The 20,471-nt window shown below is 43.2% G+C and overlaps 1 protein-coding gene across 1 annotated transcript; it reads left to right on the top strand.

Moving 5' to 3' along the window:
- Nucleotides 1–1,066: 1,066 nt before the first annotated feature.
- On the top strand, nt 1,067–18,631 carry naa35 (N-alpha-acetyltransferase 35, NatC auxiliary subunit). Its single transcript, XM_083644899.1, has 23 exons — nt 1,067–1,117; nt 2,980–3,108; nt 3,351–3,384; nt 3,876–3,990; nt 4,935–5,009; nt 5,674–5,841; nt 6,046–6,112; nt 6,305–6,348; nt 6,461–6,511; nt 7,989–8,072; nt 8,328–8,442; nt 9,331–9,509; nt 9,593–9,652; nt 9,913–10,019; nt 10,240–10,306; nt 10,871–10,969; nt 12,324–12,502; nt 14,262–14,398; nt 14,519–14,586; nt 15,142–15,282; nt 15,458–15,580; nt 16,682–16,762; nt 17,538–18,631. The coding sequence occupies exons 2-23, from the start codon at nt 2,988–2,990 to the stop codon at nt 17,595–17,597; spliced, it is 2,175 nt and encodes a 724-aa protein (XP_083501025.1). The 5' UTR covers nt 1,067–1,117; nt 2,980–2,987; the 3' UTR covers nt 17,598–18,631.
- Nucleotides 18,632–20,471: the final 1,840 nt, after the last annotated feature.

Here is a 20,471-nt window from a genome sequence, read left to right as displayed (position 1 = left end):
AATGGGAGCGGACAGCTATAAAATTCCTGCTCACTTGACACTGTACATACATGTCCAAAACAGAAAAATTGACACCCATCCAGCCTCAAGATGACTTCCTTATGATAGCTGGGCTATGTCTCTACATGGATCAAGTGAGTTTGCCCTGGAACAATTGACTTTAGATTTTTAATCTTTATTCGAAATCGGAGCGTTTTCATTGTGTTCTGAATGGGAGCGGACAGCTATAAAATTCCTGCTCACTTGACACTGTACATACATGTCCAAAACAGAAAAATTGACACCCATCCAGCCTCAAGATGACTTCCTTATGATAGCTGGGCTATGTCTCTACATGGATCAAGTGAGTTTGCCCTGGAACAATTGACTTTAGATTTTTAATCTTTATTCGAAATCGGAGCGTTTTCATTGTGTTCTGAATGGGAGCGGACAGCTATAAAATTCCTGCTCACTTGACACTGTACATACATGTCCAAAACAGAAAAATTGACACCCATCCAGCCTCAAGATGACTTTGCTATGATAGCTGGGCTATGTCTCTACATGGATCAAGTGAGTTTGCCCTGGAACAATTGACTTTAGATTTTTAATCTTTATTCGAAATCGGAGCGTTTTCATTGTGTTCTGAATGGGAGCGGACAGCTATAAAATTCCTGCTCACTTGACACTGTACATACATGTCCAAAACAGAAAAATTGACACCCATCCAGCCTCAAGATGACTTCCTTATGATAGCTGGGCTATGTCTCTACATGGATCAAGTGAGTTTGCCCTGGAACAATTGACTTTAGATTTTTAATCTTTATTCAAAATCGGAGCGTTTTCATTGTGTTCTGACTGATTGGAGCAAGCTTAATATAATAATATAGAAGTAGTTAGTACTACAATACCAAAGGATATATAGATCTAAATGGAATATAACCTTTTCCATGTGTATTGTTATTCAATTTGTGTGATATCACTTAAATTTGTGTATTTTATCGAGTTTGAATGATCGCTTTTATTCTGAAAAATCCTGACCGGAAGTAAGAAATTCCTGCTCAGAAATTCCTGCTCATTTGACACTGGCGTCTTCACGAAGATCCATTTAGCTACATGGTTAATAAGAAATAACAAGGTACGTTCTCATTTTCACAACGAAAATTCCACACACCGATAACAACATTCGTATTGTAGATGTTCCATTAACAGCTGGCATTGAACGGTCTGTCAACTGATGTTCAGGCTTTGTACACAATGAAACGTCTAATGTGGTTAACGTTAGCTTGTTAGCATACGATGCATTTTTGATATTTTTTACGAGATCGTTAATGTTTGACAATATCAATATATTGTGCATGAGTGGTCCGAGTTGCATTCACCTTGTGTCTTTGTGTAACTCCTTCTAGATGTCATAAAAACTGCTTACAGCCTCTTCAGCCTCTGCTACCGCAGTCGGCTGTATGTCTATATGTTGCTCTTCATAATGTAAAAGAAAATAAGGGGGGTGGGGTAGAAGTAGGCTAGCTAGAGTCTAGCTAGCCTACTTCTACCCCTAGCTGCTAGACTACAGTAACTAGTTACTGCTCTTAGAAGGAAATGTAGAAATATGCTCCTCAATTTACATAATTATGACTGGTAATAATAGCCTAGATATACTTTCCTGATTGTTATGAGTGGATTCATAATCATATTTAAAAAAACATTTTTTCTGAAGCACTATGCCTGCTGCCTCTCAGCTCGTCTGCAATGATAGATAGATACCGGTAGATAGATAATCAATATTCTCTGTAAATATGCCCCCAAGTGCAGTTGAACAGGGCTGTAAATCCAGCCAGGAAGGATTGGGATGTGGTTTTTTCCAGACTACCCACTTAGCCTTCAAAGTAGTGACACGGCCCCTGATTCGCAAGGGCCTGTCTCGTCACAGAGAATTTCCAGTGCGCTCAGGCCCGCAATTTACACCTTTTTAGGCTCTGAAGCCAAGCGGCTTCACAGAGCATGGTGGTGTAATCCTTCACTGTTGTCCTACTTGACCTCATGCTGAACTACTTCTTCAGCCGATGAGGAAGTATATAAACATTCATGAATGAGTATACCAAGCCGTGCCAAGGCAAATGCCTAGCTTTTTGAGAACACATGCCTTTATTGATGGGAGCTAAAGATTCTGACTGAGCGCATACAGCAACCTGTAGGTGAAATTATAAATGCAGTGCACAACTGCCCATATGAGTTCATTCAAGTCTTAGGATAGAGACTGAGAACTGAGACATCCATGGCTGCTCAGTGGTTGAGATTCTGTTCTGACTGTGCCATACATCCATGCTGTATGTTCAGAGTTTGATCAGGCATGAGGACGATGTTTGCCTAAACTTCATAAACTTTGGAATGTCCAGACAGAAGGTGAAGGTCTATAGTAAATGATTGTTTGAGTGCTACTGTATTTTTCAGTCCTGTATAGGCTAATGCCTGCACACAGCCAACTTCTCAACACTTTTAATACTGGTAATGTTATGAGACTAGTAGATACTGTTCATTAGGTCACACAGAGAATCTTTGAATCTATCTATTTCTACCTACAGTGTATAGCAGATTACTTTATCTATTTATGTTTAAGCATATTTGTATGCCAGTACCAAGTAGAAAATGACACGTAAACTAAATGTATATAGCTGGGTTTCCCAATTGTATCTTATTAGTGCAAAGGCCTTGTTGCCCCCCCCCCCCTTCCCTCTTCAACCCCTGGAAAGCTGATTGTCAAATATGATCATAGTAGTGTTTTACTTTTGGGAACCAAGGCCTAGTCTCAGAACCACATTTAGTGAGGATGAAGATGCAGACTTGGTCACTGCTTTCTGTCTGCGCATCCACTCATGACATGATATCTTTTTCAGTCGGCCTACGTCCCATACGGAGGCCAAATGTACTCAGTTTGGGTCCGGAGATGGAGAGGAGAATATTTGGAAAACTTTGCTCTGTTTCTGTTTGCTTTTGTTTTAGCGGTCACCATGGTGATGAAGTCGGCCGTGGAAGACGATGATGCTGGCTGGGGACTCGGCATTCCAGAAAAGATGAAGAACAATGCCAACTGGGTTGATATTACACATGACTTCAAGGGGGCATGCAAAGGTACAGACTGTGTGTGTGTGTGTGTGTGTGTGTGTGTGTGTGTGTGTGTGTGTGTGTGTGTGTGTGTGTGTGTGTGTGTGTGTGTGTGTGTGTGTGTGTGTGTGTGTGTGTGTGTGTGTGTGTGTGCGTGCGTGCGTGCGTGCGTGCGTGTGGACTGGAGTGAGGGAGAGGGAGAGTATTTGTGGGAGAAATTGTGCAATTATGAAACGACTGACGTTTTCCCTCTGTGTTCCTCTGTGCAGAATTGAACCTTGGGGAGTTGCTTCATGACAAACTGTGAGTATGACAAAATATGTTTTGCACACTTCACTCTTGATTGAGACATGCTATTCTGATAGATTTTAATGGGGGGAAAAACTGGCCCTTAGTGAAAGAGCCAAAGCTTACCAAAAAAGTTTTACATTACAATGCAAAAATGCATTTTTCCTATCAGCCTTGATCACAAAGTGCCGTGGGGCTGTAAAGTTATGTTTTCCATGCCATTTGTCAGTTTGTCAGCAGGATTACGGAAAAACTATTGGGCCGACATTCATGAACCTTTGTGGAAGGGTGTAGCATGGGCCAAGGAAGTACCCGTTACATTTTGTAGCGGCTCCGCATCCGACTCACAAAATGTACATAGACTATTGGCCTTGGCGGAGTTCTAGTTTGGAGCATGAACTTGTCAAATTTAAAGTGATATCTGTATATCTGCACGCACGCACGCACACGCACACACACACACACACACACACACGCCCCTTTTAACTTTTGTATTGTGGTGGCAGGTTTGGCCTGTTTGAAGCCATGTCAGCCATTGAGATGATGGATCCAAAGATGGATGCCGGAATGATTGGCAACCAGGTCAACAGGAAAGTGCTCAACTTCGAACAAGCTGTCAAGGTACAGTACTGATCACTGCACACACTGCTGTACAGTGACAATGTTCCTGGCTCATACAACTTGGCATATACTGTAAATACCACTTTGTGAAAGGCAGTATTGCTTTAAAGCTTTTTGCTGTGTTTTGGTAAAGAATGATTTCCAGAAGGACTTGAGCAGTTTTGAAAGATCCAACTTCCTCTTCTCTAAAATCAAGATGTCACAAGGGACCAGAGATGGAAACTAGCAATAGGTATAATCTCTGTATGCAGAACATCAGTTACATCAACCTGTTTGTAGTCAGTTGAAGTGGCACAATGTTAATTGTTATTGTCCCAATCAATTGGATGTTCACAACACCTGTGCTTGGAAAATATATTTTTCTCAACCAGCCAAAAACATTTTTTTAATCTAAATAATAAAATAAAGCACAATGCATGTAAATTGAACTAATCCTCAGAGCAGATGATTCCATATATGTGAATTGATTGTTTATACTGTCAAACTTGGCCTAACCTTGTCATCCTCACAGTCTCACAGTATCCAGCCATAGGTACATATCTATTTCTGGGGCATGCACAACTCTTGAAAAGTGGTTAAGGACCGCCCCTAAAACCAAAACAAAATGTGTGACATATATATTAATTGACCAACCATGGACCTCCTTATTTGCGTGAGGCAACTCATGGGGCAGTACCAGTGGGCAAGCTGAGGGTTTTATAGAGGAACCTGCGGAAGTGATCCTGAAAGCTGTAGTTCCTCGAATGGCCACTTGAGGCAGGACCCGTAAGTGACATCGTTCCTGTTCATCCCCACGTTAAAATGACGCCAGCCAATCAGAGGCTTGCCACCGCTTTTCGCGCGGGAAAACCCAGAAATGCTGACTTGTGATTCAGACCCTGTCACATGAGACGATCCTCCACCTGGTTCTCTGCTGTTCATATCTACCTCCCTCTATCTTCTAGGATGGTGCCATCAAGGTGAAGGACCTGAGTCTTCCTGAAATGATCGGGATCATCGACACATCTTTCTGCTGTTTGGTATGTTTCACTTGCTTGACGGCTATCCAACAGATTAAAGTTAGGAATCCATCAAAGTGCATCTCTATACGTAGGCAGTATGGGCCCTGAGGTTTGCTCTCTGTAGATGACATGCTCATTTTTTCATAGTAATAAAAAACATGATATTTTACTCATATCCACAGGGAAATGTCGCTTTCACTTGGCTCAGGGTCAGCTAGAGGGGAGCGGGGAGTTAGTGACTCACTCGAGGACAGTGGTTCCCACTGGTCAAAGAATTCCTGAAATATCACGGCATTCAGAGAAGTCTATTTCAGACAGTGAAAGTCAGGGAATGATCTTGGGAACTCATGGATCACCAGGGAATCTTAAGGGAGGACCTTAAAGGAGTATATACGAAAATGCATTTTACAGCTTTGTCACACATTCATGGCATTAGATGATTTGTTTTGAGCTGTTTTTACACATTATATGGCCTCTCCATAACAAGCCCAACTGTAGGGGAAAGCAGCTTGTTTACCTCTTTAGAGCTTTTCCCAGCTGAAGAGCAACAACAAACCCAGAAATAATAATAAAACATTTTAGGACATGGAGACACTTTGACATAATCACAGAAAGGAATTTTACATCTCGTCCAGCGCGGGAACCCCTGTATTCATGTGTGTGTGTGTGTGTGTGTGTTCAGATCACATGGCTGGAGGGACACTCCCTGGCCCAGACGGTCTTCACCTGTCTGTACGTCCACAACCCCGACCTGATCGAGGACCCGGCCCTCAAAGCCTTCGCCCTGGGCATCCTCAAGGTGTGTGACATCGCCCGCGAGAAAGTCAACAAGGCCGCTGTGTTCGAGGAGGTAAGCAGCTTTTTTTTTATAACCCTTGTCTTGCTGGTGTGTTTCTGTGTCTTCCATCAGGCATTTTGCATTTCTGAGACATGCAAATGATCCTGTGCAGGTTTCCATTCATGCAAACATGAATTGCTGTTGCTGTTGCTGTTGATGATTCAATGTTGTTTATTATATAGTCTGAGTCATCATCTGCTTTCTCTCTTGTTACAGGAGGATTTCCAGGCCATGACCTATGGCTTCAAGATGGCCAACAATGTCACGGACCTCCGGGTGACAGGTACGAGCGCTATCCCATAATATTCCAGTAACTCTGCAACTTTATGTATACTGTGACTGTGCAACGCTCAAGTCGTGTACTGTCGGTTGAGGAAGAAGGAATATAATCGTCATTTTCTTTCCTACATTGACATTTTCTTTGCTTTTGTTATTTGGGGCGCGTGTTTATTGTTGCGTGCGTTCATCCTACCAGGTATGCTGAAAGACGTGGAGGAGGAGTTACAGAGGAGAGTTAAGGTGACTGCTCTTGACCTGTTTAAGTCTCAGTGCTTTGCAATTTCACTGAAATGCTGCTGCTGATGCCAATGCTGCTCCTGATGATGACTTAGTTTGGTTGTTTCTCCCTCAGAGCACACGCAGCCGACAGGGTGAGCAGCGGGACCCAGAGGTCGAGCTGGAGGTAATTCAGTTCATTTCTACACGTCTTGTTGTCTTTGCTGCAGATCTGTTTGTCATTTTGCTGCATGGAAATGCTTCTGGAGCCAAATTGAGACCATCTGAAACCACAACTCTCTATAGAGCCTGAATTCTCCATTCATTTCCCCATAGACGTTTCGTAAAATCCTTATAAAAGGAGTTTTCCTTTTATAAGGACCCATGCCGAGGTCCCACGCCGAACCCGGAAGAGGGCCTAAACTCTATTGGTACTAATATCCAGTCTCTGGCTGTATTCAGTAGTAGATTAACTACTATGGGGATGCACTATGTCAGTCAGTGTGTTATGTGGCTTTCAGAAATAGCTGGTAACTATCTGCCAGTGTCACTAATGATCATCAAAAATATCCTTCTATTTTCATATCAAGACTCTGCAAAATATACAGATAACACAACAACGTCTTATTTAAAAGGTGTTTGTTCTGACACACATGGCTGCAAGTTCCCTTCAACACAGGAGACATAGGACTACATAATAAGGATCAGGTGAAAGTGAGGAAAAAGTATTGTCTCTGCTAACACAATCCGTAAAAACATGGGCAGGTGTGGTCCACATTTTCATTCAACATTGTTGGCCAATCAGATTGCCTGGTTGGAAGTTGGAACTGTCCTTGGCGGTTGCCAGTTCAGCCTACTTTCCCCATTTGTTCCTGTCAATATTATTGAAATAAATGCCAAGCCTCCCCTCTCAGTCTCTGTCTGTCTTATTTAAACCTGTCCCGTCTCCTAGCTATCAGACTGTGGGACTGAGACAGCCTTTAGAGACCCAGTCTCTGTCTGTCTTATCTAAACCTGTCCCGTCTCCTAGCTATCAGACTGTGGGACTGAGACAGCCTTTAGAGACTCAGTCTCTGTCTGTCTTATCTAAACCTGTCCCGTCTCCTAGCTATCAGACTGTGGGACTGAGACAGCCTTTAGAGACCCAGTCTCTGTCTGTCTTATCTAAACCTGTCCCGTCTCCTAGCTATCAGACTGTGGGACTGAGACAGCCTTTAGAGACCCAGTCTCTGTCTGTCTTATCTAAACCTGTCCCTTCTCCTAGCTATCAGACTGTGGGACTGAGACAGCCTTTAGAGACCCAGTCTCTGGCTGTCTTATCTAAACCTGTCCCGTCTCCTAGCTATCAGACTGTGGGACTGAGACAGCCTTTAGAGACCCAGTCTCTGTCTGTCTTATCTAAACCTGTCCCGTCTCCTAGCTATCAGACTGTGGGATTGAGACCGCCTTTAGAGACCCAGTCTCTGGAATTCCCAGCCGTTTCCCCAATAATAATAATAATGGGGAGGGGGGGGTGGGGGGGGGGGGGCATCCAAAAATGGACTAATCTCTTTGATGGTGACCTAAACAAAATATATATTTCTAATTTGGTGTATCGGGCGGGCGGGCGTGCGTGCGTGCGTGCATGTGCTTGTTTAAACTCTCCATATACTTTATCTTCCCAGCATCAGCAGTGTTTGGCACTTTTCAACAGAATCAAGTTCTCACGCCTTCTATTGACCGCACTGATCGCCTTTACTAAGAAAGAGGTAATGTGTAAACACACACACACACACACACACACACACACACTAATTAGACATTGACAATGTTCTTTATACTCACCAGTGAAGAGTTTAATGACAGAATCACATGTACTTACGGACATTGGTTGTGTGAGTGTGTGTGTGTGTGTGTGTGTGTGTGTGTGTGTGTGTGTGTGTGTGTGTGTGCGTGCGTACGCGTGCTTGCTTGCATGCATGTTTTGTTGGTTTGTTTTGTATTTATGATTGTATTCCGATCAGACCAGCTCAGTGAGTGAAGCCCAGAAGCTCATGGTTCAGGCATCTGACCTCTTATCAGCTATCCATTCCAGTATTCAACACGGCATCCAGTCACAAAATGACCCCACTAAAGGAGGTAATGCACACACACACACACACACACACACACACACACACACACACACACACACACACACACACACACACACACACACACACACACACACACACACACACACACTCTCATGTCTTTCAGCCATCCAGTCAAGCCAAGTGAGTGCTTGGCTTGGCATGATGCATAAAATTACAGTACTAAAGGACCAGCTATAAACACACACACACACACACACACACACACACACACACACACACACACACACACACACACACATACCACACATGTTTCCAGTTCATCTTGTAAACCAGTCACAACAACACAACCAAAGGACCTGTCACACACACACATGCAAGTTCTCATATAGTATAAACACTCTTGCCCTCCAGTCCTCCAATAAAGTGGTCGGCATGTCAACTCAACCAGCTACAGAACCAGATACCAGTGAAGAAGGAAATGCAAACATGCACACACGCACGTACACACTGACTACTGTTTTTACCACTGAAACCAGTCCCTCCAGGAAATTGTGATTTTGTGATCGCCATAATTAATGCAAATTCAAACAATCTCTGCAATATTTGCGGGGGCTTGTAATTTTTCAAATCCCTGCATTTTCTCTGCAAAAACGCCAAAACAAGTTCGTCAACTTGTAATTTTTGCAGTTTCCATAATTTTACTGCAAAAGAATCACGTAAAACAAAATCACATAAAACTTAACAAATTGGTTTGCATTTTTGAGAAAAGCGTCTGCAAAATCTACCATTTCTGATGGTAATAATCACACAAAAACTCGAAGAGGGGGGTGATCCTGGAGGAACTGTGAAACACATTTTCACAAATCCAGAGTTGTTTCTATTCCTTACTGTGGACCAGTCCTCACCTGTGTGTTACCTCTGGGCACCGCAGACCACCCCATCATGATGGGCTTCGAGCCACTGGTCAACCAGAGACTGCTGCCCCCCACCTTTCCTCGCTACGCCAAGATCATCAAGAGGGAGGACATGGTGGCCTACTTTAGCAAGCTCATAGAACGCATCAAGACCGTCTGTGACGTGATCAACACCACCAACCTGCATGGCATTCTGGTAAGAACACACACCACCAACCTGCATGGCATTCTGGTAAGAACACACACCACCAACCTGCGTTGCGTTTGTGGCTTTTCCAGGACTTCTTCTGTGAGTTCAGTGAGCAGTCTCCCTGTGTGCTCTCCAGGTCTTTACTACAGGTAAGCTAATAATCTGTTCTGATTGGTGCATCTGTTAAGTCACCCCTTGTATTCTTTCCTCTGATTGGTCTAGTTATAAGGGTTGCTCCTCTGTCACCTAGAGTGTCCTTACCGTTTTTATAATCGGCACAAATGCAACAATTTATCAGACTATTGTAATGATATGTAAAAATGACTTTCAGATTATGCTACACACACACAATAGGATATTCATTCAAAACCCAGGGCGAAAACTAAATGAATTGTCTTTTTAACTCCAGACCACTTTCCTCATTGATAATAAGAAAGTGTTTGGGACCCACCTGATGCAGGACATGATCAAAGATGCTCTCAGATACTTCGTCAGTCCACCTGTCCTCTCCAGCAAGTAAGTCTGACATTATGTTGAACCCTGTCCTTGCCATGTGAATCACTCCGCACTATTCAAGTAAGTGTTGTTTCATTGCATTGTCCATTGCTGTGTGTAAGAGAGCGATCTGCAGCCTTTCTTGTTTAGTTATTCTGTGTGTGTGTGTGTGTGTGTGTGTGTGTGTGTGTGTGTGTGTGTGTGTGTGCCTGTGCCTCTGCCTGTGCCTGTGCTTCTCCAGGTGCTGTCTCTTCAACAACCACCAGGCGAAGGACTACATTGACTCCTTTGTCACACACTCCTCCAGGGTATGTTACCTGACTCCATGCCCATAGAGAGCCAAAGTGAACATCACTTCCTGCTTCAGCAGTGTACCACAGATTTTCATCTGCCATTTATTTTCCCATAGACATTTCGTAGAATGCTCATAAAAAATAGTTTTACTTGGTCAAACCAAGCGGTTCAGCTATATTTAGAATCGGGAGAGACCATAGAACATTTACCTTGGACCAAAACAAAAAAAAACAACAACAACATAGAAAAAATATTTTCCTTAAATCTGCAATATCTTTACGTTTTAGTCCGAGTGAAATGTTATGTGGTCTCTCCTGTTTCTAAATATAGCTGAACCGTTGCTTTCACTACAGCGTCAGTCTGCTTCCCCAGTTGAATTCCACTGAATGCTTATGAGGAGATCTATAAAACAGATGCTGATGGGAGCTGTAGCATCAAGTGGAATCAAAGGATTGATTTCAAGACTGTGCAGTTTTCCAATGTTGGATGTGCCATTGAAACTGTGAGAAAAGCTATCGGCGTTTGATAGTGTTGATATCATTTGCATGAATGTGTGTATCTGTCATTTCTCCCCACAGCCGTTCTGCAGTCTGATCCAGATCCACGGACACAACCGAGCTCGGCAGAGAGACAAGCTGGGACACATTCTTGAAGAGTTTGCCACGCTGCAGGATGAGGTGCGCTTCCTTTTCCTCTGCTGCCACCTGTTGTCCATCTCTGTTTCTTTCTTCTCTTTTTCCTGCCAAAATCTGTCACAATGTTTCTTTTTTTATAAAACTTTTTCTTTTTTCTTTTTATACATATATATTTTCATTTGTACACAAAGGCCAAGCCCCTCTCCCTCCTACCCTCCATCCCACTACATACATATCCATATCACTCTCTCTCACACACACACACACACACACACACACACACACACACACACACATATGCGTATACAACATGTACAAAAGATGTGATCAAAAGTGAGAATCTAAAATTTTATTTACATCACAAACATTATCAAGTGCAAACATTGAGAGTGTCAGTGAATATGGTAGAAGTTCCCCTCTGTGCTTCCACGGCTTGTTTGTGTTTGGCATCAATGTTTGCTAACGTCATTTTCCTGACGTAATGGCTACATAGCTTGCAAAACGACATAGCTTGACATAGCTTGCAAAATGCATAGCTTGCAAAACATACACTAGCTTGCAAAACGCATGGTATTTGCTAATGTGGCTAGCGGTTAGAAACGGGAAGGTCTCACACTGAAATTTGGCAGCGCATCTCTTCTTCTTGGGACGTGTTTGACGGTGGTCCTCCTTTTTATTTATTTTTTTCACTGCGATCCTCCACAAGAGCTTGAACGAGTGCAGTGACGCAATAGACCCTTCTCACAGGGGCCATTTTCTGTCGAAAAGGCAGGGTAAACACAGGTGCAAGCAAAACACTAATGAGGGTTTCCAACAGCCATGATTGGAATTTGGAAACCCTCATTAGTGTTTTGCTTGCACCTGTGTTTATTCTGCCTTTTCGACACAAAATGACACCCGTGAAAAGGGTCTATTAAGCATCGTGTGTCACTCGTCACTGCCTCTGGCTTGGGTTGCCAGGTACCACGACACATATCCTACAAATCGGGAGATTAGCGGGAGAAATTACCAATCGGAAGCACAGCGGGAGAAAGGGTTAAAAATTATGAGTGTTGGCAGGTATGCCTTCACGGCCCTGCAATACCTTCGGGGCCCACTGGTGGGCAGCAAAGGTATTGGAAGAGGGCCATTCCCACAGGTTGGGAATGGCTCCTGTAGGTGTTCACAGTGGATCATGAGACTTTGTAAATGCTTCTGATAAAGCTCAGAGAAAAAAATGGTCAGTTCAAAATCAGATTACATATTTTCAGCAGTGTGGATATGTTTTTTTTTTAGGTCGTGTCAGCACTAGTTTGTTTAGGACAAATTATAGAACACGATGCACAAACCTCATGTTGTGTTTTTCGAGTAATCGATTATCAAACCACATACTGTGTCTGTGTGTTTGGCCCTGCAGGCGGAGAAGGTGGATGCAGCACTGCACGGCTTGCTGATGAAGCTGGAGCCTCAGAGGCAGCATCTGGCCTGTCTGGGCACCTGGATCCTCTATCACAACCTGAGGATCATGATCCAGTACCTGCTGAGTGGCTTTGAACTGGAGCTGTACAGCATGCACGAGTACTACTACATCTACTGGTAAGAGCGCACACTCTGACACCACTTACACCCGCTATTAAAATGCAATCTGTATCCGGATAAGGAAAAAACACATGGAAGCGGTAAATGTGTTGTGATCGGAATGTGATCGGATCTGCCTGGCCCTGACCACATCTGGAGGTAGTCTGCCTCGCATTGCGTTCGGAACGTAGGTAGGTGTAAACGCAATCCGTACAATGTGCTGGCATCCATACCTGCGTGGTGCAGAGAGGATAGCTATCCTTTCAAAGCTGTGAGATGTGATTTGTGATGTGTCACTCCAGATTAATGTACAGAGATTCACTCACTAGCTACTTCCGCCATCATTTGTGGGGATAAGTAAGCAGACCACGGTGCCTAAAGTTTTTTTTTCTCCTACCAATATTTAACATTTTAACATATAGCCTAACCTTTAACATAGGGTATTTAATTTAGGCTATTTATTTTTGAGGTCTGCTTTGGGCAGCATTGGACACATCTCCACTGAGCCTATTCATTTTGACCGGAGTTACCTCTTGTCTCCCTTAATCATCTTTGTAGAGCATTGATCAGGCAGTAGCATGTGCACGATCTCAAATACTCATGCGCAGGTTTTGCTCTGGAGGACAGACATCCGGTCTCACTGAGGATAACGAGAACGCACCAAAAATACCAGGTGTAAACGCAAAGGCAAGATCAGATTGTTTATTACCGGGATAACGTGCGTACCTGCGAACACTCCCGATTTACGTGGGAATCTCCTGATTTTTAACCCTTTCTCCCGCTGTGCTCCTGATTGATAATTTCTCCCGCTAATCTCCCGATTTGTAGGATATGTGTCGTGGTATCTGGCAACGCAACCCAGAGGCAGTGACGAGTGACGCGCGGTGCGTAACTGCGTCACTGCACTCGCTCAAGCTCTCGGTGGAGGACCACAGTCAAACATGTCCTAAGAAGAAGAGATGCGCTGCCAAACTTCAGTGCAAGACCTTCCTGTTTCTAACCGCTAGCCACATTAAGCAAATACCATGCGTTTTGCAAACTATGTTTTGCAAGCTATGCATTTTGCAAGCTATGCATTTTGCAAGCTATGTCGGGCTATGTCGTTTTGCAAGCTATGTATGATATGCAAAAATTACGTTAGCAAACATGCTAAACATTGATGCTAAACACAAACAAGCCGTGGAAGCACAGAGGGGAACTTCTACCATATTCCATATTCACTGACACTCTCAATGTTTGCACTTGATCATTTTTGTGATGTAAATTTTAGATGCTCACTTTTCATCAGCTCTTTTGTACATGTATGATTATTTTATTTTATCATTACAGGTATTTATTTGACTGTGAGCTATGAATTTAAGCAAAGTATTTTACTGTACAACCTTGTATTTGTTCTATTAATTTGTGGTGGGGGGTACGTTGAGGATAAGCCATTCACTGATACCCCAGAAAATCTCCCTCTTTTTCACAGCCCAATGTTGGCAGGTATGAACGTGTCCGGATACAGATCACATTTTAATATCTGGTGTAAATGGAGTGTCAGTCTGGACCTGGTTGGCATCAAAATGCCTCCAGAGTGGAATTGAATGACTGTTTTTTGTGCCTGTGTGTGTGTGTGTGTGTGTGTGTGTGTGTGTGTGTGTGTGTGTGTGTGTGTGTGTGTGTGTGTGTGTGTGTGTGTGTGTGTGTGTGTGTGTGTGTGTGTGTGTGTGTGTGTGTGTCCGTGTGTGTGTGTCCGTGTCGTGTGTGTGTGTGTGTGTCCGTGTCGTGTGTGTAGGTACCTGTCAGAGTTCCTGTATGCCTGGCTGATGTCCACTCTGAGCAGAGCAGACTCCTCTCAGATGGCAGAGGAGAGGATCCTGGAGGAGCAGCAGAAAGGACGCAGCAGCAAGAAGACCAAGAAGAAGAAGAAAGGTAGGTCCTGCTGGGAGCCTCTCTGCATGACACGACCACACTGTATGAGCCTGCATCCACAGGGAGGCACTATGCCGGCTAAAAGCAGATATTGATGTTGTGTTTGGGTTTCTTCGGCAGTTCGCCCACTCAGCAAGGAGATCACCATGAGCCAAGCCTACCAGAACATGTGTGCTGGCATGTACAAGGTAGGACGTAAAGATTATTATTAAAAAAAAACACACATGTGGCATGTGCCGATCATACAATTATCCTGGTGAAAATAATAGTATCAAACATCCCCATAATTATTTATACAATGAAAACCTTAAAAGCATACTGTAGTAGGCACTTTGTACTTTCGTTAATTAAAATAATATTTATAATCAATCACAAGAGGAATACTCTTTTTGTAACCATGTTTTAAATCTGTAGAAAATATGTAAACAAAAAAACATGTAAAATATTTAACTTTTCTTCTTTTTGATTAAAAGAAAAATATAAAATGCTGGTTTGGCTTGTAAAAACTTCAGCATCTAAAATAGAAGTATTTTTAGAGGGGTCCAGCGTTTGTGGAAAACAAGTTGCTATTATTGCGATGGTCACGATAATTCAAATTAGAGGCGGCGTCACAATCGTTATTTTTTATACCGCAATATAATAATACCGGTTATTCCATCTCTAATAGACCCCTCATCTTATGCCCACCTGTAATTCACCCCCCCGCTCTCTCTATCTCTCCTCCTCTCTCCGTCGCTCTGCAGACCATGGTAGCGTTGGATATGGATGGGAAGGTGCGTAAGCCTCAGTTTGAGCTGGACAGCGAGCAGGTCCGCTACGAGCATCGCTTCGCCCCCTTCAACAGCGTGGTCACCCCCCCACCTGTGCACTATATCCAGTTCAAGGTAGTGTGCGTTTATCTGTGTCCGTCTGTGCACACAGTTGTGTACAAGTACACTGGAGTATATCCAGTCAGACGCTTTTCTCTCACTCTTTTTCTTTTTCCCTTCCCCTCCCTACTCTACTCCTTGCCTTCCCTGCACCTCTCTCCTCTCCTCCCCCTCTTCTTGCCTCCGACAGGAGATGTCCGATCTGAAGAAGTACAATCCTCCGCCGGGCTCTGCTGACCTCTACCTGGCAGCCAGCAAACACTTCCAGCAGGCCAAGCTCATCCTAGAAAACGTGCCCAGCCCAGACCCCGAGGTGAGCAAATATGACTAGTTCAGTCAGCCCAGACCCCGAGGTGAGCAAATATGACTAGTTCAGTCAGCCCAGACCCCGAGGTGAGCAAATATGACTAGTTCAGTCAGCCCAGACCCCGAGGTTAGCAAATATGACTAGTTCAGTGTATGACATTCCATTGCTCAGGAACTGAGTCCCCCAATTCTTCACTACTTCTTTAGTTTAATTGTCAACCTTTGATTAACTCTATAATATTGTAAATTAATGAGAACAGTCTTATGGGATCACACCAATGTTCCCCGGACCTTCACTAGTTTACAGTGTCCAAAGCTTCATGCCTTTGCAATAGGAAGGAGATAGAATAAGTGGCTGTGTCCATAGGAAACGTGTTTTTCAGATCAGAACGCTTTGGAAATCATGTCCAGGGCACTTTCAACGCGCACAGCGCACGGAGCGTTTTTTACTTTTGTTTTGGGGGGGTTTGCCTTGCCGTCGCGTGCAGTACAGGTCAGGACGCAACGGTCACACGGACGGTAGCCAGCTAGTTTCGTCTGTTTGTGCTTTTCCTCCAAATGTTCAACTTTTTTCAGCTTGAGACGCCCAGAGTGCTCCGCCCAAAAACACTAGCCGCCAAGAGTGCTTAAACGCCAGGTGCGGTCCCTGAAAGAGGAGCGTGCCTACTAGTGTGTCCTTACAATAGAGAATGATTGCAGAAAGGCACTGGCTGCTCAAATACACGTTCCCTGTTGAAACGACCCTTAATACTGTAGATTCTTTATAGCCTGTCTAGTTGCAAAAAATCTCTCCGGGACAAGTTGGAAAACTACCTGATTATGTTATGTAAGCGACCAAGGCCAGTCTGGAGAATTGGTCCATGCAGACCACTAATCTGTCTTAATGATGTCTTAGTATGAATGTTATTGATAATGTGGGTAACATTTAACTGGTGCGGGAACATTATAACGCTGTGTTTTTGTGCAGAGGTTCACAACACTGTGCTGCTGTATTGCAACAACCTTCCGTAGTTTGACTTTTATGCTACTGAAGAGCAATGTGTTTGCCCACTCCTTTGTCTTCTACAGTACAAAAGATTAATAACCAATTATGATTGGTTGGTAACAGGTGAACCGTATCCTGAAAGTGGCCAAGCCCAACATTGTAGTGATGAAGCTACTGGCCGGAGGTCACAAGAAGGAGACCAAGGTAACATGATACGCATTTTCCTTAGAGCCCTTATCCTTTGGTATTAATAGTATTATAATTTTTAATATGTTAAGACTTGCTGATGAGTCTGTTATGCTCCTATTTTTACAACCAGTAAGAGTTTCACACCAGTGTACTTGCAACCGGAGTGACAATAAAACATCTTGAATCATGTGAACAATTAGCAACTTAAAAAAAAAGTTCAAACTTCAAAGTCACATTTACAATAAATGTAAATGTAAACCAAGCCAGTAGTGGGGTGACAGTGGTTCAACACTCGGTTAGCAGATTCTAATTCTGGAATGGATGTTTGATTCAAAATAATAAAGAATAATAATCCTGTAATGTATGTGTCTAACAGTCTCTCAAGACAGACACAAAATAATAACGAATAATAATCCTGTGATGTGTGTCGAACAGTCTCTCAAGAAGAGACACGTTGGCTCCTGCAATTTGCAAATGCTCCCACCTAACTGTCTGTGCTTCGGAGGTCTCAAAGTTAGTCAAAAAATAAGGCGGGATATCTACTAATTTCACCAACCCCCTGCCTCGATTATGTTTACATGTGTCGTGATTGGTCAAATACCATCGAACTTCCTTCTGCTCTGAAGCGGGTTTTTTTTCTCCAAATTTGAATGAGCTGAATTTAAGCCTCGATATAAGAACTCCTAAAATCAACTACAACTATAATTGACAGGCAACTTGATAGTCTTATTTTAGGTGTCTTCTGTAACAGCTGTGCGTAATCGTGTATTGCAAATCTCTCCATCCGTAGGTTCTCCCAGAGTTTGACTTCTCGGCTCACAAATACTTCCCAGTCGTCAAGATTATCTGACTCTGCTCCGCACCACGGGCTGCTGTGACAACCTCAACGCTTCACCTGTAAAGACCACACCCTCACCAGAACCAGACCACACCCTCACCAGAACCACACCCTCACCAGAACCAGACCACACCCTCACCCTCACCAGAACCACACCCTCACCAGAACCAGACCACACCCTCACCAGAACAAGTGTGCGATGGCCATGATCCTTGTCTGATTAAGTGTTTGATCCACTCAATCCTTTCTTCACCTTAACGAGAGATCTGACACACGTGAGTCAAGACCAGAGATCCATCAACCGGACCCAATCTGAGTGACAGTATTGACTTCTGCATCTGTGAAAGTGTGTGTGTGTGTGTGTGTGTGTGTGTGTGTGTGTGTGTGTGTGTGTGTGTGTGTGTGTGTGTGTGTGTGTGTGTGTGTGTGTGTGTGTGTGTGTGTGTGTGTGTGTGTGTGTGTGTGTGTGTGTGTGTGTGTGTGTGTGTGCGCGCGCGTGCGTGCGTGCGTGCGCGCGTGCGCGCGCGCATGCACGCGCACGTGTCAGAGATATAAGCTAAGCTGCTTGTGTGCGAAGAAGGGACTGTAATGAACTGGCCAGAGGAAAATATCGCAGCAAGCCTTACATGCTTACGACCTGAATGGGAATGTTGTGTCTTGTAAAGCACCAGTCACATGACTGTTGGATGGCGTTGGTCTGTCTTGTGAAACCTAGACAATGGCGTTCTAAGGAGAAAGACCACATGAAGATCTGGCAAGTCATTTTTATTGACAACTTAAGAGTATAGTTGCATAAACCAAAGGCATATGACACCCATTGAAAACACATCTTGCTGTCTAAGTACTGTATATAGTTGACAATGTGAAAATATGAAACATTGAGATCTTACAAGGTGCATCCAACAGCTGTGCTAGAGATACTTTCCCAGGCCAGAGACTCATCACCTGTAACCAGAGCATCTTCAATCGACTGCTAACACCAGCAAACTCAAAGGACTGAAAAACAACAACTCTCACACATCTCTGGAACTGAATAAATCTTGTCTTTATCGTGTTCTTTTTGTTTTTTAATGTCACTCAATTCCTTAGTGACAAACACAAAGACTCAGCCTACAGTCTTCTTGAATTGCACACGTGTCCATTCACATTGATTTAAACGAGAATAAAACAATTTCTAATAACATAAAAAGAAGAATTAAAGAAGACAGAAACACAAAATGGATATTTGTGTTCATAGCTGGTTTGTAATTTGTTCAGTGTTGGTATGTAATGTTTCATTACAACTATTCATTAAAAAGTAATTACCGATAGGTCGATGTGGAGAGAAAATGGCCACAAACCATCACCCTAAACTCTCCTGAACCCAAAAGATCAATTTTGTGTCTCCCTGGGACCCAAATTCACAAAAAACATACGGTAATGAGTTGCCATGACGACCAGTTGGCGACCCAAATTGGGTCCCGGCCCAGAGTTTGGGAAACACTGCTTTAGAAAAACCACATTTCATTTTCATTTGAATTATTATTAGTCGGGTTCCTTGTGTAATTTCGTTCAGTTTTTGGGGGGTTATGAAAACCTTTTGAAAACCTTACAGCATAACATGTCAGAAAATATGTATTCATCCGTCAGTCTGTTTATTATAGTCTAGTTTCCAAATATAGGCCTAAATAAAGGATATTAGACACAATCAAACACATATAAACATCACAAACAATATTATGCATAGTATAGGCCTACGTTATATAGATGTATAAACTGGGCAATAAATACAGCTTTAACAGGTGGTGCTGCTGACAGTAATCACTTTTTGGCAGACAATCAGTTTTTAGCAATCAGCTAATCACTTTTTAGCAGCTAATAATTTTTTGGCACAACACCACCACAGACTCATAAAACGTCCTCAGCATTGTCCGGCAGATGTTGAAGGCCCTCAGCCTTCTCAGAAACTAGAGACGGCTTTGGCCTCCTTGTAGAGGACTTCAGTGTTCTTTGCCCAGTCCAGTTTATTGTCAATATACACTCCCAGGTACTCGTAATCCTCCACACTGTCCACACTGACCACATGGAAGGAAACAGGGCTCACCAGTGAGTTGGCCCTCCTCAGATCCACAACCAGTTCCTTAGTCTTTGTCATGTTGAGCTGCAGGTGGTTTTGCTCACACCATGTGACAAAGTTTCCCACCACAGCCCGATATTCGACTTCATCACCATTGTTGATACATCCAACTATAGCCGAGTCATCAGAGAACTTCTGAAGGTGTCAAGACTCTGTCTGATAGTTGAAATCTGTGGTCTAGAAGACGGTGAAGAAGAAGGAAGAGAAGACTGTCCCCTCCCCTGTCCCAGTGTTGCTGACCAATCTGTCCCACCCACAGTTTTGCAAGCACACTTATACTGTGCCAGACAGGTATAGTCAACAATCCAGGACACAAGCAGCATCCTCTTGTAATGAATGAATGTAATGTTTCCAGGGGTTTTCAAAGTCTGAGACTGTGGGCCTCCCCGTAGACAAAGAATGGAAAAATTAGCCCCCCCCCTCGCTCAATTCCTGGATGCATGGGATGGTTTATTTATTTGTTTATTTTATTTATTTGTTCATTTGGATGGGACAGTGCAAAATTAATGAACACAGAAACCATAGAACAGATAATAAAACCTGGAACATAGTAAAAGTGTAAAAATTGCCGGATTTAGCATGAGGCTAATTTCCATCCGTTGTCCCCATAAAACATAAAACACAATAAACATAAAATGTAAAACATAATAAAACATACATAAAACATAGGTCACAGCAGTACACTCTAAAACTACATAAAACATAAGTAGCAGCAATACACTCTAAAATACATGGCAGCAATTACTCTTGTAAAAATAAAATTACATAAT

The sequence above is a fragment of the Poromitra crassiceps genome, assembly GCF_964638095.1.
Source record: "Poromitra crassiceps genome assembly, chromosome: 10".
Classification (NCBI taxonomy): Eukaryota; Metazoa; Chordata; class Actinopteri; order Beryciformes; family Melamphaidae; genus Poromitra; species Poromitra crassiceps.
Note: the sequence above shows the minus strand (reverse complement) of the source record. Positions and strands in the feature narration are given on the sequence as shown.